We start from the raw sequence: 23,484 nt of genomic DNA on the forward strand, positions 1-23,484 counted from the left end.
CTAACCTAAACTAACGTATCCTAGCCGGGTAAGCTGCGCCCTCCTCAGATCTCCCCCCCTATAACACTCACCTACCCTAACATAAACCTAACCTAACCTAACCTAACGTATCCTTGCTTTGGAGCTGGTTTCCCCCCACACCTCTTATAGGTTGACACAATATGCCCTATCTCTACTAATAATACCCCACGTCACAATGCCTTAACGAAAGGTTAAAGGTCTTGGCTGTGGGACATCATCGTCTCGATTGTCGTTAAGTTCACTGTCCTCCACGGGGACAGTATGAGCGATGATTTTCCAGTAATCAAATCGCAACATTTACAACTAATGTCAGTGGTGGCCATGGCTGAACTGTGCACATAGATGTCTTTGTGCACCTGTCTGCCCAGCTGTGAACCGCCTACGAATACTTATAGCAAATTCTAATTAGCGCAGCTCGTGGTGTTAAGAGGTGGTGGCATGTCATTGGACAAAAGAACTATAGACACAATAAGAATCCTATTCAGCAGTTACCTACAAACCCCAGCTATAAACAAATGCAAGTCAGTGTACTGCTCATTTCCGAGTGTGATGGAGCTCCGAGGCTTGCCGCAGCTTGCTGGTCTTAGAGAAAACTTGCCGAACATTGCACATTCCCGGACCTATTGCAGTGTTATTATTCATTTGCGGGAGGTAGTGTACTTACTGAAAATGTTGTAAATAAAAAGAACAACAACCTAAGTGTGGCCAAAACTATTTAGAGTTTATTGTACTAAACTGTAACAGAACCAAAAATAGGATGATTAAAACTTACCTAATGTAACCTAAGAGAAGAGAAGATTAGGAGGGACCCCACCAGGTCCATAAACCTTCCGAGGGTTTAGGCCAGAGTGGGCATGGAAAACATCATTACGAATAACTTTAATTGTAGGTATGAAATAGTCAGAGGGAGGAAGAGAGGAAGGAACAAGCCTAGAATCATCCAAGGTGGAGCTTTAAGCAAAGGTTGGAGAGGAGTTCAGCTTCAGAGACAGAAGGGATGACAATGATGCCATCAGGATGAAATAAGGGAGTGAAAGATGAAGAAGTAAAAATATTGTAGATGTTTTTGACCAAATGCCAGAAGTCTTGAAGAGTATTTGAGTTTGAAAGCTTTTGATATTTTCTATTTATGAAGGAGTTTTTGGCAAGTTGAAGAACAGACTTGGCATGATTCCAGGCAGAAATGTAAAGTGCATGAGATTTAGGAGATGGAAGGCTCATGTACCTTTTGTGGGCAACCTCTCTGTCATGTAAAGCACGAGAACAGGCTGTGTTAAATCAAGGTTTAGAAGGTTTAGGTTGTGAGAACAAGTGAGGAATGTATGCCTCCATGCCAGATGCTATCACCATCGTTATGTGTTCAGCACACAGAGATGGGTCTTTGACATGGAAACAATAATCATTCCAGGGAAAATCAGCATAATACCTCCTCAGGCAAAATGCCAGAGGTACCTCCACTTTGGGGGATCCTGAGGAGGGATTGGAGAAATAGGACAAGATACAGAAATGAGATTGTGATCGGAGGAGCCCAACGGTGTTGCACCAGTTGCTCTAGGTCATGGAGGATAGCAAAGTTGAAGGCTATTTCACCAGGATGATCAGTGAAGGGAGAGGAAAGCCAAAGCTGGTAGTGAACATTGAAATCTCCAAGGATGGAGAGATCTGCAAAAGTGTAGAGGGGCAGAATGTGCTCTACTTTGGAAGTTAAATAGTCAAAGAATTTATTATAGTCAGAGGAGTTAGGGGAGAGATAAACAACATAGATGATTTTAGTTAGAGAGTGACTATTGAGTCGAACCCAGATGGTGGAAAATTTGGAAGATTGAGAGCATAGGCATGAGAGCAAGTTAAGTCATTACGCACATAGATGCAACATCTAGCTATAGAAGGAAAATGAGGATAGAGAAAGTAGGAGGGAACAGAGAAGGGGCTACTGTCAGTTGCCTCAGATAGCAACAGCGAGGAAAAGAAGAAGAGGTTTAGTAGAGAAGAGGTGATGTTCTACAGATTGAAAATTAGATTTGAGATCACAAATGTTGCAGAAGTTAAGGAAGGATAAATTGAGGGAGTTGTCAAGACATTTTGAGTCATCACCGAGAGATTAGTCTGACCTGGGAACATTTCTGGTTCCCCTCCCCAGAAGGGGACTCCAAGGCTGGATTTGGAGTCACAATTTTTTAATTTTGAATTAAAAGTGAAGGGTGTGTATGTAATAAGTGCAAGTAGTATTGAGTGAAGAAGGAGAGTTGTCATTGGAGGGGAGGCTGTGACTTCCCCCTTGAGTTGTGAGACACAAAGGGAAACGTTCAGCAAGATCACAATTAGCTTTAATAGAAAGTTCACAGCACCCCCTGAACTAGTGCTATTTAACCTTAGGCTTATTTGACCCATGTTAGTTTATTCAACCATTGTTACTGGCTTATTCAACCCTTATTGTTGGCTTATTCAGTCATGTTGCTAGCTTTTTCAGTCCTTGTTGCTGGCTTGTTTAACCATGTTGCTGGCTTATTCAGCCCTTGTTGCTAACTTATTCAGTCATGCTACTAGCTTATTCAGCCCTTGTTGCTAGCTTATTTGGCCCTTGCTGGTTTATTCACTCATGTTGCTAAATTATTCATCTCTTGTTGCTGAGTTATTTGACCATGTTGCTAGCTTATTCAGCCCTTGTTGTTGGCTTATTCAGGCCTTGTTGCTTGCTTATTTGGCCATCATAGCCAATTAGTGTTAATACAGTGGTGTCTTTGGATAACGGACTTTGCAGTAATGGATTTTGCTCATTAACAGACTTGGCAACCTAATCTAACCTATTTTTTTTTTTACCAATATGGCAACATTTTTTTCCCCACAAATCCATAGTTCGTGAGTGGCCGCACAAACAAATAAACATGTGACATGATAAACAAGCCAAAAAAGGCATTCTAGATACCATTGTAATTTGTTTTGTTTCTCTGATTTACAAAACTTGTAGTAAGGTAAAGGGTAATGACTGCTTACCTGTGGGGGTCACTGGAGTAACACTCATGGTGATTTCTGGTCCCTGGCTGATTGAACCTGTGGCCTGCCAAAGGGATATGCTAGTTATGTATTTCTGTTCCAAAGTTGTTGGGCAAATGAGAGTAATGACACTGCCACACTGAGAGAGAGAGAGAGAGAGAGAGAGAGAGAGAGAGAGAGAGAGAGAGCCTGCTGGTGTGAATTGTTAGATGTACTTTTCTGCTTGATTATTGTTGGGCAAGCAAGGATAATGAAGCATACATCACTTGATTTTTGTCTTCATTTACTGGTGTTTGGAGGTCTGCAATTTCATTTCTTTCTTCTTTTGACAGGGTGGTAATTTAGTATGAAGTGGACTAGCTTTTCTTTTTGTAAATGATATAATGGGCAAAATGTCTCATCAGTGTGGTGCCAGTAGTGGTGGCAAGAGCAATGTAAACAAAATTATACAGCCATCTAATCATGTCCTCCCGCTCTTCTCTCTCTCTCTCTCTCTCTCTCTCTCTCTCTCTCTCTCTCTCTCTCTCTCTCTCTCTCTCTCTCTCTCTCTCTCTCTCTCTCTCTCTCTCTCTCTCTCACATATTTATACTAGCCTACAGAGTTGTTACAGTTATATTACAGTAACTCATAGGCTAAAGATTACATTGTAAATGTTCCTTATCTTAAAACCTTACTCTATGTCAGTGTTATTCACTAATTTTTGCAAGGGAGCCGCTTGAGTTAAACACATTCATTGAGAGAGCTGCAGCTAGTGCAAGCTAGCATAAGTAGTACTGGGCTGCTAGTGCAATATAGTAAATAAGATAAATTAGACATGGTAATATTAGCCTATATATCTTGTTATTAAGAGCAAAATAAAGACCAAACTTACTTAATGCTGTGATGAGTGGAAGTGTTCTTTTTTGTTTTTATTCATGTATTTATTTATTTTTTCGAGAGCTGTAAATTGAGTCATCGCGAGCTGCCAGCGGCTCGTGAGCCACGCAATGAATACCATTGCTCTATATATACAAATATACACTTTTATGGTTGGACTTACTTCAGCAGCCAGTCATTCACACACACTTTGAACCCCTGCATATTAGCACCTTCAAAGTCTGTGTTACTAACAGGGTGTTCCACCACCAACTGACATAAGTGTTTATAAACTGGCTCTGGTGGTGCCATGTCCAACACCTGGGTTGTAGCAGCTCACTTGGGACCAGGATGACTCCTTGTATGGTGACTTGAGCCCAGCAGTGTGGCTGCCTCGGCTCTTGCAGGTGACTTGCATGCTTCAACTGCACCTTGAACAACGCAGTAAGTCCTGTTATGTCTCGTCTTTGTTGCAAGGGATGGAGGTGTGACACAGGTCCTGTACCACTGTCTTTAATGAGCCTCTCAGTGCAGTCTTGCACCTTGTCCAAAAGGGTGAGGTGTTTTCTGCCTGTTGCACCCCATGTGAGATACGCATACTCAAGAGAAGAGCGAACCTGTATCATGTAGAGGAGCTCCAGCCTTCTATCATCAAGAAGCCACAACATCCTCTTTAGAGAGGCCAGCTTCCCTGAAGTCAACCCTCTGTCATGTTTAGGATGAGGAAACACTTTTCTGTAGAGAACATTCCTTAATTTTTTACCTCACTGGTGATGTGGTACAAAAGTTATAATTTGGGAAGTAATTTTGGAAACACACACATTTGTATAGAAAAGCAGAGGGAGAGAAAGAAAGACAAACAAGGTAAGGAGGTGGAGTGGCATTAGAGAAAGAAGACAAGCCTGTGATCTATGGAGAAGTGGCTGTAGTCTACTCTGACTTTGATGATCCCTTGTCTTCCTTCCATCCTTTATCACCTCAGCATTGTCCTTGTGGCAGTCATTAAATGCTTGTTAAAGATGCCACTGAACTACATGGGAATTCACCGTTACACTAAATGAAAAGCTACATTTGAATTCATCTATTCTTGGTAAGACAAATTTTTATTACTCAACACTTTTGAATAATAATGAACTCTTTTATTTCAACATTGAGTGTAGAATAAGATCAATTACCATATTTGATGGCATATAGAATGCATGGAAACTGGTATGTGTCTTAACTTTTTCTAGTGAGAAATATAGTGAATTTATTGATTGTATATGTCATTTCTGTCGCAAATGAGTTTATTTTGAGTTATTTGAACTCCAGCTTATGCCTACCTCTCATTCCCAATGATCTTGGGGAACCTTTGGGAAATAGAGGTTTTTGAGTAATGGAGCATTACATGAAGTAATATGAATTGCAAAAGAGGTCTGAAATCAACAAAGTCAAATAAAAACTGAAAATGCTTTGACAGTTGTGGGGGTGGATGAATGCGGTGGTTGAGCTGTTGGATTGTTTACATGAAGCAGTGTTGCCAGTGTTACACTTCTGGCTGTATACTTTACACCATGGCCCAACCTTAAAACCAAACAATATGTCATTCTGAGGATGACATTTGTTATTACACATACTATTACCCATGATTATTAATTATTGCTTAAACCCACATTCTCACAGCAAACTTACACCATGTCTAACACCTTGAGAAAAAGAAATGAAAAAAATACTTGAGGTGCCCTCTTGTTTTCTTTGAGAAGACACCCAGCCTGTTTTCTACTCCCAGGTACCACCCATCAGGCCAATTCCCTCATTTGCCTCTTTGCTGTCACAGGGCTTACTTGCTGTCTTTGGCTCAGCGCTTGCACCAGCTAGTTGTTGTTTTTACCTTTTCAGAAGTGGTTGGGTTTGCCTTTCATCGCTCCTTTGTTTGTCTGTCTTCTACAGGGAGACTGTGTGTTATCATGCCACGTAAGTGTGTGAAGTGTTCTTGCTCCCTCCCGTTATTTATGGTGGACCATCATGGGGAGTGTCTGAAGATGAAGTAAGAATGTGTTTTGTAGCCTTTCTTCCTGTTGTGATTGCTGTAAGGCCTTGTCACACGACCAACTTCTACATCTTTTGGAGAATATTAAAGACCGTACTGAGAGGAGGAAGGCTTCTTCTGGTAAGTTTAAGTCTTCCCCTTCATCACGGCAGGTGCAGAAACACATTTGCAGGATGGAGGAGACATTGGACCGGCTTTCCCTCTTTCTCTCCTCTTCCCAGGGTTCTCCCTTCTCTAGTTTCCAGACTCTGGCTTCACAGGTAGATAATTCCCAGCCGGGAACGAGTGTGCTATGTAGAGGCTGGGGCAGACTGGACCAGCTAGTGCTGCTGGTCCTGAGGTCAAATTGGTACTGGTGTCTGCCAGTACCATCTTGAAACGTGGCTTCCATGCCCTGGTTCCTGGGACAGGTAAGGCAGTGCGCAGTGCCCTTGGTACTTTTTGCACTGTTTACGGGGGTTTCGTTGATGACAGCTCCCATGCCCGACGGCTGCCCCAGTACCCAGGATACAGAGGTTGTCATCTGCCATACAGCTCCCATGCCTGGCACAGCCAGACTGCTATCCAGAATATTGATAGTGGCGTCTGCCATATGGCTCCCATGCCTAGTGGCCAGCCTCTTATCCCCTTCCCATGGTTTTATCTGCGGTACAGGTAAGGAAATGCCCAGTGTTCCTGGTACCTTTGGCAGTGTTAACGGTGGTTGGGTTGGTGACAGTCATTCGGCTCTCATGCCTGGCGGCTGCCCCACTACCCAGGATACGGAGGTTGGCGTCTGCCATGCAGCTCCAATGCCTGGCGGCCAGACTCCTTTCCAGGATGTTGAGGCTGGCGTCTGCCATACGGCTCCCATGCCTGATGGCCAGCTTATCATTCCTTCATGTGGATTAGGCATAGGTAAGACTATTTCACTTTCTTCGGTGGTGGGGTTTGGCCACAGCCATGCTGCTAAAATATCTGGTGGCCTTCTCCCTACCGAGAATATGAGTGCTGGCGTCAGCCACAAGGCTCCCATGCCAGATGACCAGACTCATGTCCCTTGTCTAGGTGTTGTTGTGTGCCCCTTGGCTCCCATGCCTGGCGGCTGTCCTCTTCCTTGCAGTGGTTTGGACCATGCGGACCCTGGTGAGTCTGTGCTGGGCAGCCTTCCATTTATTCTGAAGGCTTCTGTTGAGGCTTGCCAACCAGCTCCTGTGCCTGGTGGCAGTGGGATGGGCCAAGGTCTTTTGGCTCCCATGCTAGTTGGCCATTTCATTTCCACAGCTGGGACCTGTGAGGTTGATGAGGAGGAAGTGCCTCCCAATCAAGAAGGTGTTTCACCTTTTTTGCACTTCATAGGCAAAATGAGGGCCTATCTTCATCTACCTTCTCCTGAGGCTCCTTCCTCGTCCCAGCTAACAGGTGTAGAAATGGCACAGGGCTCAGTTTTGCCCCACCAGCCCTCACTTACTCTCCCACAGTTGCTTATGGCTGAAGCTGTCTTTGAGGAAGTCCAATGCAGATCCCTGAAGGAGCCTAAGCCTTGCTCAGCCAATTTTCAGTTGTCTAGGGACTAGTATGGCTGGCCAGGTTTTTTTTATCTGCCTGAGGGGACCTCTCTGGCTTCCTCTTCCAGTTAATGAAGAGTTTGGTTGTTTACAGCTGGTGGGCAACCCAGCGGTCTCTGTCTTCTCCTGTCTGTTGGTGCAAATGGAGAAAGTGTGTGGCTCCGTGGCTGACATTGCCTCTTGGACAGACCAGGTTTTGTCTACATGGGCTGGTGCTGCTTCTAGCATGGAGCAGGATGTTTTGGAATTTTTGTTGACACTGGCCAAGGCAAATTAGGACATTTTTCGTCCTGCTGAGGAGCTACATTGTAGACTCTTTATGTTACGGAGACAGGCTGTAGTGGATTCATTGCCTTGTACCTTTTCTGACAGGGAGAAGCGCCTGCTTCTTTCTTCTCCCTTTTCTGACGTGCTATTTGATCCAGCAGTGGTGGCCAGGGTGCAGGACACTGAGCACTTGGCTTCTCAGCAACATGCACTTTCCTCTGTGGTATGGGGGTTGGCCTATTCTTTTCAGGGTTCAGCCTCTGCACCCTGTGGGAGCAAGATAAAAGGGCAGACAGGGAGGGGTGCCTTTCTTAGTGCCTCTTTGTTGGCTCCTGTCACCAGGCCCTCTGCTACGGGGGGTCCTTTTGAGTCAGAGGTTCTTACAGTGGAGGATATCATGGCTGGAGTAGATCTCGCTTAGGGAAGTAGGTTGCTTTCCTGTGCCTGTGGGCGCTTGCCTGCAGCGGTGCTGGAGAGAGTGGATGAAGGTTGGGGCAGGAGAGTGGGTAGTGAAACACTGTGTTATGGGTTTGTTCTCCCTTTTTTGCATCCCCCTCCTATGTCTGCCAGACCCATAGAGTTTGTGAGTTATGCAGAGGGGTGGGATTGTCATGTGACCTGGGATGTAGTAGTGCAGGACATGTTGGGCAAAGGGGCCATAGAGCTTGTGGTGGGCAAGCTAGAAGGCTTTTATGCTCGTGTGTTTCTTGTACCCAAGGTAACGGGGTTGGAAACTTGTGTTCGACCTCTCAGCTCTGAACAAGTTTTTAGCGGTCAGCCCCTTCTGGATGAAGACTGTGGCATCAGTTTTGGAGTCCATGAACGTTGGGGATTGGATGGTGTCTCTGGATCTGAGGGACACATATTTCCAAGTTCCAATCCACCCTCATTCTTGCAAGTACAGTAAATCCTTGTTATACGGTACTTTGTTATCCAGTAAATTCACAGTTATGGTGTTTGACAATTACTACCCTCGATTCTATTTACGGTAAGAAAAATTCTCAGATATGGAATCCGCTTGTGTTTTGTTTACACCGTACCGTAGCGCCACCATGCCGCGGAGCCACCACAACAATCACTCTATTACTACGTTTCCCACTGAACACAAGTGAAATCTTTACGGCGTGTTTTTTGTGGATATTATTAGTAAGGGCTGAAATCTCTACTGTCCCTTAGCCTGCAAAACTTGGGACACGTCGATAGACGTTCATCATGCAAGACTCGGGACACGTCAATAGACGTTTAGGCATTTTTTAGCTATATTTTGGTTATTTTCTTCCTGTCTTCTTTGCTTGTGAGCTGGCAACACTCATCAGGAGTAAACATGATGGATGGTGGGAGCAACAGTGATTTCACGGTGTCCGATTCTGCCACCTCTCCCGCATACCTTACTAATACTTACTAATAATAATAAAACAGAGAGAGAGAGAGAGAGAGAGAGAGAATACAAGGGGCATGTTTTCTAGCACTCTAGCCAAGGCTGCTGGACCCGATCAGACGCAAGGCCACGTACACCAATGATACCACCTCATTCAACCTGTGATATTTTGGTAACCATAGCATCTAGAGACTTCTGTTTTTTTTTGCATTGCAAAGAGGAAGAGTTGCTTGTGGGCAGAACACCATTTGTACTCACTCATTTATTGAATTTCTAAGTGTAATCAGTATGTGAATAAAGGCTATTTTGTGTGTTTCTTGCCAAACCTGCCGAGTTAGCATGAGTGAAAACTCCTAACGTCCCTGAGTTTTAGGGGTTAGCTTCGGGAGGGACATCAAATGATAGAATTTGTGGCGAGTGAAAGGTAAATGAAAACATTGTTTTTTCCTTTTGTGCAGTACTTTACATTTTTTATATGACTATTTTCATGTACAGGCAACCCCCGCTTAACAAACGGGTAAACATTCCTAAAAAAAACGTTCGTTAAGCGAATTTTCGTTAAGCGAACCAATTATAACAAGTTTGACCCCTGACTTGAACTTCCATTGAGAGTAAACAAAGTGAGAGTGCTTCATAGTACAGTAAAAGGTTTAATGAAGATAAAAATGATGAAGTTAAACATTGAAGCAGTTTAGTTTAAGACAAAGTCATGATAATGTACACTAATGTATGTATGTAAGTGACTTTATAATGTTGATGATCTTAAATTCATGAAGGGAGGGAGAGTGGAGCGGGAAATACGCTAGCTGGCAACCTGTGGAATGTAAGCAAAGGACGCATCATTTTACCACATACAAAACTTATGTACCACATTTCCACAAGGCTTTCCAGGTGGTTCTTTTAGCTTGTAAGGAAGATACGGTCTCACCCGCCTGCTGAATAGTCTGCTGACTTGAAAATAGTGGAGACACTAGATGGAGTTAAGCCATGGTGGCGAGCAATGCTATTAGTTTTCTGGCCTCTCTTGTGTCTGTGAATAATATTCAGCTTCACTTTGAGAGTAAGAGACTTCCTGGTCTTCTTAGCAACGCTAGGTGACATTGCAGGGCTGGTTGCAGGGCGTTTTGGTGGCTTGTTGAGCGAGGGAAGACCAGCTAGTGCTGGACACTGTTATTGTTTTGAGCTGAGAGCGGAGAAGGATAGGGGAGTGAGTGGTGCATGTTTTGTCTACGAGAGGCGCTGGTATATTCAAAAGCCTGTTGGCTTGCATGATACGGGGGGGCTTTCAAACTTGGAAAAAATTACCTGTATAAAATTTCGTTAAAGCGAGTTTGGTGTTCATTATTCGAGTAGATGGTAGTAAAAGGAAACGTTCGTTATAGCGAAATTTCATTGTGTGAACCTTCATTAAGCGGGGGTTGCCTGTATTTTCACATCTGTGGGGGTGACTTTCGACGTGGTGAAACACATAATGGGTTTGGTATTCGGTAATTTCGATTTGGGGTGAGGTTTTCAGGAACACATATGTACCGTATAATGAGGACTTACTGTACCTGTTGTTTGTTTGGTGAGGCAAGGTTTTTCAGTTCAAAGTTCTTTGTTTTTGAATCGCCACTGCCCCACAGGTGATGGCACCAGTGTCTTCATGGGCTCATCAACATGATATCTCCCTGCGCCATTACCTGGATGATTGGCTGGTCACAGGGCCCACTCTTCAGGAGTGCATAGGTGCCATCCAGGCTGTTTTGCGGCTGTGTATTCAGGTGGGTATTCTGATCAATCTGCCCAAATTAGACCTGGTACCCACCCAAAGGAGACAGTACCTGGGCATGGTGCTGGATTCAGTGAGGGCTCTGGTTTTTCCATTGCCAGAAAGGGTCATTCAGTTTTTGTCAGTGGTGCAGAGTTTTCTAGAGGACAGAGCCCCTACGGTGTCTCCTGGGTCATCTGGCTTCCTGGGAGAGGCTGGTCCTGGGTGGCTTGGTATATTCTTGGTCCCTTCAATGGTGCCTGAAGAAACTGGAAGGCAGCGTTGGACCCACCCGGTGGCGGGTTCATCCTTCTGAGATGTGTTTAGCGGACCTCTCCTGGTGGATGGATCTGGGTCATCTTTTCAGGAGAGCTCCCTTTGTGATGGCTCCTCTGGAACAGTCTCTGTTTTCTGATGTGTCTCTTCACGGTTGGGATACTCATCTGGGGCACTCTCTTATCTCGGGGGTGTGGTCTCCCCAAGGAGCAGAGGATTTACATCAACCACCTGGAGATGATGGCTGTTTTCCTGGCTTTGCAGTCCTTTCAGCAGGAATTGTCAGGCACGGTGGTGTCTCTTATGTCAAGACAATTCAACAGTGGTGGCCTATTTACGGAACTTGGGGGGCACTCGCTCCAAGTCTCTGTCAGGTCTGGCGGGGGACATTCTCTGGTGTTGTGAGGACAACTTGGTCTCTTTTTGCCCCAGGTTTGTGCTGGGATGGTGGAATGCAGTGGTAGATGTCCTCAGTCATGACTGTGTGGGATCAGAGTGGACCCTACATCCAGTAGTGTGCCATCAGGTCTTCAGGTGTTGGGTGTGCCGTAGGTGGATCTATTTGCAATAGTCTTAAATCACCAGTTACCTCTGTGTGTGTTTTCCCTGCCAGATCCGAGAGCTTGGAAAGAGGATGCACTTGCCTTTCCATGGGAGGGCTTGGATCTGTACGCCTTTCCTCCCTTCTCTTTGATTCGTCGGGTGCTGGTTCAGATCAGAGGGTCTGCTTGTGTTCGCATGACTCTGATTGCCCCGCGATGACATCAGGCAGACTGGTTTCCTCTTTTTCTGAGTCTGCTAGTGGACCATCCTTGAGTGTTGCCTCCATAGGCCTCTCTACTCTGCCAGCCTCATCGCCATCTCTTTCACAAGTCTCCAGGGGCACTTCACCATCATTCTTGAAGACTCTCCAGCGTCTCTTCCAAAAGAGAGAATTTTTGCGGAGGGCTGCTAGATTTATGGCCCTTGTGGTCAGACAGTCCTCTGCCAGAGTTTATCTGGCAAAGTGGTCTGTCTTCTGTGGTTGGTGTGAGTCAAGGGGTTGTCATCCTGTCTCGGCCTCTGTAATAGACTTAGAATTTTTTTTTTTTCTTTGAGACACAAAACATTTGTCCTTGCTGTCCATTAGGGGCTATCATTCAGCTTTGGCTCCCATTTTCTAGCAGGCTGGCTTGGATATCTCTCTGTTTCGGGATTTTTGAGGTCGGCTCCTCATTCATCATGTAGTCTTGCATGGGATTTGTCTTCAGTTTTACATTCTGTAATGAAGTTCCTCTATGAGCCTCATCGTTTGGGTTTCTTGAGGGACGTTGCATTAAAATCTTCTTTTCTTTTGGCTTTAGCGTCTGCTCATTTAGTTAGCAAACCGCATGGGCTTTAGTGGAAAGTCGTCACTCTAAGGGTTGGTCTTCTATGACTTTTTCTCTAGCTCCTGATTTCCTAGTGAAGACTTAACTTCCAGGTGATAAATCTCAGTCTGCCTTTGCTGTTTCTGCTCTTATGGAGTATGTTGGTGACTCGGAAGGGGACTGGCTTTTATGCCCAGTCAGAGCTGTCAGAGAGTACCCTCATAGGACCAGAAATTGTTGTCCTAGATGTTCCCACCTTTTTGTGACAGTTACTGAGCCTTGGCTTGTGGTGTACCCTCATACTATTTCCCACTGGATGTCAGGTTATCCAGCGTGTACATGAGGATGTTTCTGAGGAGGACATGCGCTTGGTTAGGGGAAGGCACATACAGTTGGAGGAGTGGTGACGAGTGCCTTGTTTAAGAAGATTCAGAGTATTCCTTCCGTTCTTCGGGCAGGAACCTGGAAGAGTTTTCCCACTTTTGCTTCTTTTTATCTCAGGGATATTACTTACTCATCAGTATTTGGATACCTTTTCTCGGGGCCCTGTTGTGTCGGCTCTCAGGGTAATTCAATAATTTTTCTTTTGGGTTCCTTATACATACTGTTCTATGTATAGTCTTCTGTGGGGTTCTGGGTCATTGGACCTTTCTCGTGCGAAGAGTTGTGATGCTCCTCTCACTCCTCTGGTTTCGTCCCTCTGTCATGGGATAGAAGTGCTGCACCCACCTCAGGATATGGCTTCCACCTTGTAAGTTTTGGGTTTGTAAAGGTGTGTGTCTGGGGGAGTAAAAGTTATTCTTATGGGTGAGGTCATCCTCCCTCCTATACTTGGGATATATTTCTTAAGCAATAATCCATTTTTATCTACATACTTACCCATAATTATAAATTATAATTGAGTTTCCCTTCCTCCCTCCCCTCTATGACCTTTTAAGATAGAGGCGAATGAGAGAATCGGGCTGATGGGTGGCACCTGGGAATAGAAAACAGGCTGGGTGTCTTCTCAAAGAAAATGAGAAAAGGCACCTTAAGCATTTCTTTCGTTTCTTTTTCTCGAGCTGTTAGACATGGTGTAATTTTGCTGTGGGAATGTGGCTTTAAGCAATAATTAATAATTATGGATAAGTATATTGATAAAAATGGATTTTACATTAAGAAATTCTATATTGCGTGGCTTATATGGGTCTGGGTAATGAATGTTACATTTACCTTTCCTTGTGGTCTTTTTTTGGTCTTCTTGCTATTGCCAGAGACATTTTTTTTTCTGTAGATAGTATCCTAAAAGCCCTTGCTGCTGCTCTATTGCCATGGTCTTTGGCATAATCTAACATTTGTAGTTTGTAGGAGATTGTATTGCTTGATCTTTTTCCTCCTGCTGCCATAACGGTTTGGGTGTTGTGTTTTGTTATGATCAGATCAGATCACATGTAAAGTCAGAGGATAGCCTTTGCAATGATGCCCCTGATGTTTTCACTTTTTTTGTTGCTGGTTTGTTTATTTATTTATTTATCTATTTTCACATGCAATTTTTTTTTATCTATTTTCTTCTTTTATTTCATTATCAACTTTATGATCATGACCTTGCTGTTACTCGTCACCATCAGATGGCATAGAGTCAGGGTTCCTATCTGTTGATGTTTATAAACTTGCATCACAGCCTCACAGGTTAGATTGTTTTCATTTTTATGGAAATTAGTTTTCCAAGTAATAATACTGGAAATGATAATTAAACCAGCAATAAAAGAATGATGCATGCAGTACTGGTTAGTCAGGTTAGTTAGGTTAGTGAGGTTCAGGGAGACGATAATGCTATGGGAAGTCTCAACTTAGCATTTTAGACACAGGGCATTTTTTTGAGCCAAAATTTTTTGGGAAAGGTGCATCCTGTATGTCATCAAATATGGTGAATTATGAAAATAATGTTTTGCATTATTCAAAGAGAATAAACTAATGAAAAAGGGAAAGGTTGTGTTTAAGGGTCTCACAGACAAACTGCTCTCAGTAATGATTATCCCTCATCCCTGAAATGTCTTATCACGAGACACCATTGTAATGTTTTGTATACATGTATTTATCTAGTTGCATATACTTTGTTGTATATTACAGGGTTTAAGCTGGGCTCATAGTGACCTGTCTCCATATCTATTTTGTCAAACTTTTCCTTAAATTTATGCATACTTTCTGCTGTTACAATCTCTTCACTCAAGCTGTTCCAGATGTCCACTGTCCTATGTGTAAAGGTAAACTTTTTAATGTCTCTCAAACATTGACTTTTCATGATCTTGGAGTATTCTTTTGTCTGCCTATCTCCAACTTCTGTTAGTGATACCAGATTGTGTCTGTTCATCTATTGTATATTTATTATCTTATATATCGTAAGTAGATCTCTCTCCTGCCTATCCTTCAAAGTTGATAGTTCCATTTCCTTTTTTTTTTTACTTTATGCATCACAAACTTTCACTATGCTAACACTAACCTCTCTTTCTTGTACAGCTTTTGTAAATTTTTTTTTTTTAATTTCCTGATATTTTCACAGTAGTTCTTGTTAAATCCACTATTTTTGTCACCTCTTCTCCCAGTTCTTTGTTTTTATTTTATTTCTCTTTTGGTATATATCATATCACTGAATATTTTTTTTACATTATCATTACTCACCTCTCTTTTTCCCTTCCATATCTTTTATCATCAGTACTAAGCTACATATTTTTACTCATATTTTTATTTTTCTTCTTCGGTATTCTGCATTTGTTTATTTGTATGTGTGCATGTATGTGTGCATACGTTCGTTTATGAGTGCGTGGGTATTTACCTAGTTGTAGTTTTACAGGGCCTGGGCTTTATGCTCGTGTGGCCCCGTCTCCATATCTACACTTATCCAATCTTACTTTAAAACTATGCACACTTGTTGCAGACACTACTTCTTCATTCAAACTGTTCCACGTCTCAACACATCTTTGTGGGAAACTATACTTTTTAATATCTCTTACACATCTTCCCTTCCTCAGCTTCTTACTATGCAATCTTGTGCTTCGACTGGCATATTCTTCTCTCAGGATCAGATACTCATTGTCCACTTGGTCCATTCCGTTTATCAGTTTATAAACTTGTATGAGATCCCCTCTCTCCCTTCTCTGCTCCAATGTTGGAAGATCCATAGCCTTTAGTATCTCCTCATATGTCATCCCTTCAAGTTCTGGGACCATTCTTGTAGCCATTTTTTTGTAGTGTCTCCAGATTCCTTATGTGTTTCTTTTTGTGAGGGGTCCACACTACTCTTGCATATTCCAATCTGGGTCTTATTATAGTACAGGCAAGCCCCGCTTAACGAAGGGGTTATGTTTCTAAAAAACACTTCGTTAAGTGAAACTTCCTTAAGCGAACCGATTATAACAAGTTTAACCCCTGATCTGAACTTCCATTGAGAGTAAGCAAAGCGAGAGTACATCATAGTACAGTAAAAGGTTTAATGAAAGTAAAGATTATGAAGTTAAACATTTAGGTAGTTTAATTTAAGTCATTATAATGTACACTAATGTATGTATGTACGTAACTTTATAATATTGATGATCTTAACTTTATGAAGGGAGGGAGAGTGAAACGGGAAATACACTAACCAGCAACCTGTGGAATGTAAACAAAGTGCTTATCATGGTACCGCATACAAAACTTATGTATCACATTTTCACAAGGCTTTCCATTTTATCCATTGTAGAGTCACGAGTTCAGGTGGTTCTTTTAGCTTTCAAGGAAAATGCGGTCTCACCAGCCTTCTTAATAGAGTCTGCTGACTTGAAAATAGTAGACAGTAGATGGAGTCAAGATGGTGGCAAGCAATGTTATTAGTTTTCTGGCCTCTCTCTTGTCTGTGAATAATACCCAGCTTCACTTCAAGAGTAAGGCACTTCCTGGTCTTCTTAGGAATGTTAGGCCACATTGCAGGGCATTTTGGTGGTAAGTTGAACTAGGGAAGATGAGCTGCTGATATGTTAAGACTGGGGAGTGAGTGGTGCACGTGATCTTGATCTTGATCTTGATGCTACAGGTGACACAGAATTTCTTCTGAGTCAGGCCTTTGTAACTGCAGCGCCTGTGTTGTCCACCAGAGGCTTGATCTTTATCTTTATTCTACAGGTGTCTCAGGATTTCTCCTGAGGCAGGCCTTAGTACCAGCAGCTCCTGGTGTATTCAAAAGCCTGTCAGCTTGCATGATACGGTGGGGCTTTCAAAATTGGAAAAAATTACATGGATAAAATTTTGTTAAAGCGAGTTTGGTGTTCGTTAAACGAGCAGACGGTAGTAAAACAAAACCTTCATTGTAGCGAAATTTTGTTGTGTGAACCTTCGTTAAACGGGGGTTGCCTGTACTTATCAGTTTCTTCTTAATTTCTTTGTCCATGTAGTGAAATGTTATTCCAATATTCCTTATCAAATTATATGTCTCTCTAAAAATTCTATCAATATGGCTTACCGGTTGATTATTTTCTTCCATTGTCACTCCCAAATCCTTTTCCTTTTTTACTTTCTCCAGTTCTACTCCATCTCCCATCTTATAGATTCCCACTGGTCGTCTTTCACTCTTTCCCATTTCCATGACATGGCTTTTGTCCACATTGAATTCCATCTCCCACTTTTTACTCCATTCCCATATCTTATTTAGGTCTTCTTGCAGTATTTCACAATCCTCTTTTTGCTTTATAACTCTGCACAGTTTCGCATCATCCGCAAACAGATTTATGTAGCTGTTCACTCCTTCTGGCATGTCATTTATATAAATGAGAAAAAGTATTGGCGCCAATACTGACCCCTCTGGTACTTCACTTTCTACTGCTCTTCACTTGGACTTCATATCTTTGACTACCGTCCTTATTTCTCTCCCCATCAAATAATTTTCCATCCATCTCAATGCGTTTCCTTTTAAACCACCCTTCTCTAATTTCCACAGTAACCTTGCATGTGGCACTTTATCAAATGCCTTTTTTAAATCCAAGTAAATACAATTCAACCCATCCCTCTCTCTTGTGTACCCTATCAACTATTCTAGAGTAGAAACTCAGTAAATTTGTTACACACGACTGACCTTTTCTAAAGCCAAATTGGCTATTTGATAATAATTTGTTGTCTTCAAGGAACTCGATCCATTGTTTTTTTATTACTCTTTCACACATCTTACATACTAGTTAGTGATACTGGTCTGTAATTTAGAGGTTCTTCCTTCCTTCCGCTCTTATATATGGGAACTACCTCAGCTCTTTTCCATTCTACTGGTACTGTTCCATTTTCTGCTGAGCATTTTATGATGTATATAGGATCTGCTAGTTCTTCTCTACATTCTTTCAGTATTCTGCCTGAGACTTCATCCAGTCCCATTGCCTTTTCTTCATCCAGTTCCTTCATTAATCCTTTTAGTTCAAGCGTGTGTGTATATGCACATGTGCACTTATGTATATTTTACTGCCATATTAAATTCAGATTCCCTTTTTACAATCTTATATTGCTTGCTGTTATGAATGATGACACTTTCAAAACTGGTTGTAAGTCATATGTTGATAAACAGCTGTACCTAACTATTTAATACTACTTTAATCTATTAGGATTTTTAATTCTTTGACCAGTGATTGTTTGTTCACATGAAATGGAAAAAAAAAATTCTTCTGTATCTGATTTTGATGGTCAGTAGCAGATATTTAGAAGCAGCCCAGTGTTTGGGTAGTGTTTGGGTTAGTGTGTTTGGCTCATAGCTGAGGCTTGAGTTCAGATCTCACACTAAAAAGAAACAATTTATATTGTTTTCATTAACATTGTAAGCCCTTGCCAGGATGTCCTAAACAACTTGTCTTAATCTTCCCAAATCATTGAGAAAGCCTTGCTCCTGTCATTTAATCATATAGGATGATAATAATAAACAGTTGTTTTCCGAAGGCACAATATAGAACTCAACTCTGCTGTATTTATTAGTTCAAGAAGTATTTTTTTTTATACAGTATCACAAGCATCATAGAACTTTCTGTTAGCAAAGGAACAGGTTGACATGTCTTACTTCTTTAGGATATATCCTATCCCTTCACCCCACACAGGCTGCCGTAAGGAATGCGTGGGGGGGGTTAGGGAAGGACGCTTTGGCTGCACTCTGCACACCTGCTCCCGTGGAACAGCAGCAGCAACAACAGTGATATCAGCAACAGCAGTAACAGCAACAGCTGTAACAACAACAGCAGTAATAACAACAGCAGTAACAACAACAGCAGTAACAGTAACAGCAGCCACAACACCACCAGTAGCAGCAGCAACAACTACAGGCTTCATATTTGATGCAGCGAAATTGAACATGTAACTTAACAGCCAGTGACTAAAGATACCTTTCTGCATTTGTTTGAAGTGTGACTGTCAAGCCATACCATCAGCCACCGGAATATGTATTCGTAGAATGCGTTCCTTACATTACACCCCAAACCACCAGAATATCTGTGTTTGTGGAGTGTGACTGCTGAACTGCAGCACATTTTGTGCCACTGGTTTATATATATATATATATATATATATATATATATATATATATATATATATATATATATATATAATTTCTTTTTTTTCTGTGTGTGTGTGTGAGATGTGATCAGTGTGTGTCTTGTCCACAATAGAAAGGAAGTGCCACGTTTAACACTCTTACCTACTTGAATAACGTGGAAAGAAACTGCTTCTGCCAAACATCTGTACTTCATTGTTTGCACTGTTTTTGTGTTTACTACCTTTTAAATAATGGATAGAGATGTTTTTATATCAAAATATCTGAATACTATAGTTTGGAAGACTTTAAGAACTTATGACATCTAGAAATTATGAAAGATATGTCATAGGGCTGCATATTTTGTTAATGTATTATCTGGCATGTACCAAAGATACAACCCCTATTGTTAAAATACAAAAGAATGTGAATGCTTGCATTTTCATAGATTACTTCTGTATACTATACCTTGCCAGAAGTTTCAGTGACAAGATAAGGAGTGACATGAGTGTCATTTTTGCAAAATCACCTTAGAATATTAGTTGAAAGCTTTCCAACTGCAAATACAATATAGATATGGCACACAGGGCAACAAGAAATATAATGCACAGTTTGTCCAGATAATTGTCTGTCAGGTACAGTGTGACATCATGAGTGTTCAAAGGGAAGTGAAGGAAAAAAACATCGAACAAGAGAATGAGATGAAGAGGGAGGAAACAAGAAAGGAGGAAAAGCAGGATGACACAGCTCAAGTATCAGAAGAAAGTGTGAAGACCAGTGAGATACTGAAAGGAGGAAAAAGTATCAAAGAAGAAAAGGAAGTAGAGCAGATGACAATAAAAGATTCAGAAGAAAGTAAAGATATAGCAAGTGGAGGGCAAATAGTAGCACCAAATAATGTAAAAAATTTGAGACAGAGAGATGTGGAAAGAAGAGAAGTTTTGAAGCAAGAACAAAAATGTGTAGAGGTGAGAAATATTAAGCAAGTAGAGGATATCAAGGAAGAAATAGTACAAGTGAACTTATCAGAAGAAACTTGCATAGGAGAAACAAATTCAGGAATACAAGAAAGAACAAATATAGAAGAAATAGGAGTGATTGAAACAAACACAAAACAAGATAGAAATGTGGTGACTACAGAAGTAGTTGTGAAAGAACAGGTGAAAAATGTGACACTTGCAAAAGAATATTTTAATCATGAAATATCTGAACATACAGCTTCAAAGGAGCAAATAAGAAATGTTACACTTATGCATTTATATTTCCAACAGACCGTTCATGTTACGGAAGTGAAGTTAGAACAGAAGGCAGAAGCAACTGATGAAGAGCAAGGAGAGAAAGGTAAGATAAGTGTGAGTGAGGCAGCACAGAAGTGCTGCTCACACCCACACATCTTGCCATCAGCACATAGTAAGTAATACACACACACACACACACACACACACACACACACACACACACACACACACACACACACACACACACACACACACACAGAGACGAGACGCGGCAGAGGAAGGACGCGATACCGTCGCTCCCGAGAATCAGCTGATCTTCACTACCTTTGTTTGGGTTTACAGTGGCCTGGGCAATAAGTGTGGACTCATTTTTTTTCATGAATACAGTGTTAAATAATAATGAGTGAGAAAGATATTCCATCTAAATGCAGGTATGTGACAAGGGAAAAAATGAAAGCTGATGATGACAATGTTGGTGAGGGAGGAGGAGAATTTGAAGGCTTTGATACGGCGCAAACTTCACTATTTGATAGAGTCTTAACTATCGAACGTAAATTAGATAAATTGATAAAGGAGAGTATGGGAATGAAAGAGAATGAAGAACAGGATAAAGAGCTCCAGAAATTGAAAGAAAGGATAAAAGAGTGGAAGAAAACGAAACTAGGCTAAGAACCGAAAATGAAGAATTAAAAGTCCAAATAGCGAACTATAAGAAATTGATGGAAGAAGGACTCGGTAAAGCCGAGAAAGAAAAGAAAAGCTAAAAGATCTAGTTAACAAAGAAGAAGAAAGAGTACAAGACGTGATTAAAAAGAAGTACAAGCATGGAGAATCCAAGATAAGAAAGACAAGGAATCATTTCAAGAAGTATTTCAAGAACAGTTAAAAGAAAGAGATGAAAATATGACAAGCAAAATGATAGGAGTCCTCAAGAAAAAGAAAATTTAGTAAGAGAAATTGCGGAAAAAAGAAGAGTGTAATTATTTTTGGACTGAAAGAAAAAATGTTAAATATAGACCAAGAAGGGAAAAAGACGAAATGAAATCAGTAAAAGACCTACTAAAACATCTGAATGACGAGGATAGACAGAACTTAGAAGAGGAAGTAGAAGAAATCCATAGAATGGGACCATATCAAGAAGGAACAGTGAGACCAATTAAGATATTACTAAAATCACAAGCAGCAGCAGAAGAAGTACTATATAGAAAAAGGAAACTCAGAGAAACAGAAGGTTGCAAAGATATATATATATATATATAAAGAAAAATAGAAACGAGGAGGAAAGGAAGAGACACAATGAACTGGTGGCAGAAGCAAGAGAAAAAATAATGAAAGGTCAGAGGAGGAGAAGAAGGCATTTTTGGAGAATTATAGGAGACAGGATAAGGAAATGGTATATAAAAGAGAAAGAAGAGAAAAGAATGGAGCAAGTTTAACTAAAAATGATAAGAACAAAAGATTAAAAATGATGTATACAAACATAGATTGGATTTTATCTAGTAAATTAGAATTAAGAGATTACATAAAGAAAGAAGAACCAGATATTGTATGCCTGGTGGAAACAAAGTTAAATGAGGCAATAAAATAGACATAGATAAAAGGTATAATATATGGAGGAGAGACAGAGTGGGTAAAGGAGGAGGAGGAGTCATGATGATGTTAAGGAAGGAGATAGTGGTAAATCAAGTGGAGTTTCGGGAAGGAAAATCAGAAATACTGTATGTTAAGATGCATATTAACAAAAAGGATTTAACAATCATTGGAACATATGTGCCACCAAAAACAAACTCATGGACTAACCAAGAATATAGAGACATGATAGATGACTCAATAAGGAGTCTTACAAGAATCATTAAGGAAAGGAGAAAAGTGATATTGGTAGGAGATTTCAACTGTAAGGAGGTAGACTGGGAAAATTATGAAAGTGGTATGGGGGAAGATGCCTGGGGAGATAGATTCCTGAACCTAATGATAGATAATTTGATGGTCCAAAGAGTAAAGGAAAACACAAGATTCAGAGGAAACGATGAGCCGGCAAGATTAGACTTAGTTTTTACAAGGGATATACCAATTAACGATGATATAAGATAGAAGTGCCCACTGGGAAAGAGTGACCATGTAATATTAGAGATGGATATAGAAGAAGGAAAGGAAGATAGAGATGAATCATACAAAGGAGACCGATTAAATTACAGAAAGGCTGATATTGAGAATCTCAAGAACTATTTTAAAAACGTAAACTGTGAGGAGACGGAAAACTCATTAACGGTTCAAGAGAAATATAACTTATTTTTGGAAATATACAAAACTGGGGTCAGGGAATATGTTCCGAAATATAGACCTAAAGAAGAAGGAAAGAAAGATTGGTTTAATGCAAGATGTGCTAGGGCAAAGGAGAAATGAGATGGAGCATGGAATCCAAATTTGAAAGACCACAGGGTAATAGAGAGACTGTCTATATGAAAGAGATTAAAGTAACCAAGCTTGAAATAAAAAAGTTGATGACGGAATTGGATGAGGAAAAGGCAATGGGACCGGATGAAGTCTCAGGCAGAATACTGAAAGAATGTAGGGAAGAACTAGCAAGTCCAATATACAACATCATAAAATGCTCAATAGAAAATGGAACAGTGCCAGTGGAGTGGAAAAGAGCTGAGGTGGTTCCCATATATAAGAGCGGAAGGAAGGAAGAACCTTTAAATTACAGGCCGGTATCACTAACTAGTGTAATATGCAAGATGTGTGAAAAGTAATAAAGAAGCAATGGATCGAGTTTCTTGAAGACAACAAAATATTATCAAATAGCCAATTTGGTTTTAGAAAAGGTCGGTCATGTGTGACAAATTTATTGAGTTTCTACTCTAGAATAGTTGATAAAGTACAAGAGAGAGAGGATGGGTTGACTGTATTTATTTAGATCTAAAAAGGCTTTTGATAAAGTGCCACATGAAAGATTACTATGGAAGTTAGAGGAGAAGGGTGGCTTAAAAGGAAGCACATTGAGATGGATGAAGAATTACTTAAGGGGAGAGAAATAAGGACGATAGTTAAAGATATGAAGTCCAAGTGGAGAACAGTAGACAGCGGAGTGCCACAGGGTCAGTATTGGCACCAATACTTTTTCTCGTATATATAAATGACATGCCAGAGGGAGTGAACAGCTACATAAATCTGTTTATGGACGATGCGAAACTGTGCAGAGTCATTAAACAAAAGAGGATTGTGAAATACTACAGGAAGACTTAAACAAGATCTGGAAATGGAGCAAAAATGGG

At 41.1% G+C, this 23,484-nt stretch overlaps 1 protein-coding gene across 2 annotated transcripts in view; it reads left to right on the plus strand.

Annotated features, from left to right (window-relative positions):
• The window catches only part of LOC123512883, a 102,989-nt gene that overhangs the window by 897 nt on the left and 78,608 nt on the right, over positions 1–23,484 (plus strand). The window contains exons 2-3 of one of the 2 annotated variants that reach the window (XM_045269551.1): positions 18,544–20,131; positions 20,243–20,312. In XM_045269551.1, coding sequence (XP_045125486.1) covers positions 19,622–20,131; positions 20,243–20,312 — 580 coding nt within the window. In that variant the 5' untranslated portion in view covers positions 18,544–19,621. Of the gene's footprint in view, positions 1–18,543; positions 20,313–23,484 lie in introns of both variants that reach the window. The other variant, XM_045269550.1, reaches the window with a different exon arrangement.

Source organism: Portunus trituberculatus, chromosome 34 (assembly GCF_017591435.1).
Source record: "Portunus trituberculatus isolate SZX2019 chromosome 34, ASM1759143v1, whole genome shotgun sequence".
NCBI classification, from domain to species: Eukaryota; Metazoa; Arthropoda; class Malacostraca; order Decapoda; family Portunidae; genus Portunus; species Portunus trituberculatus.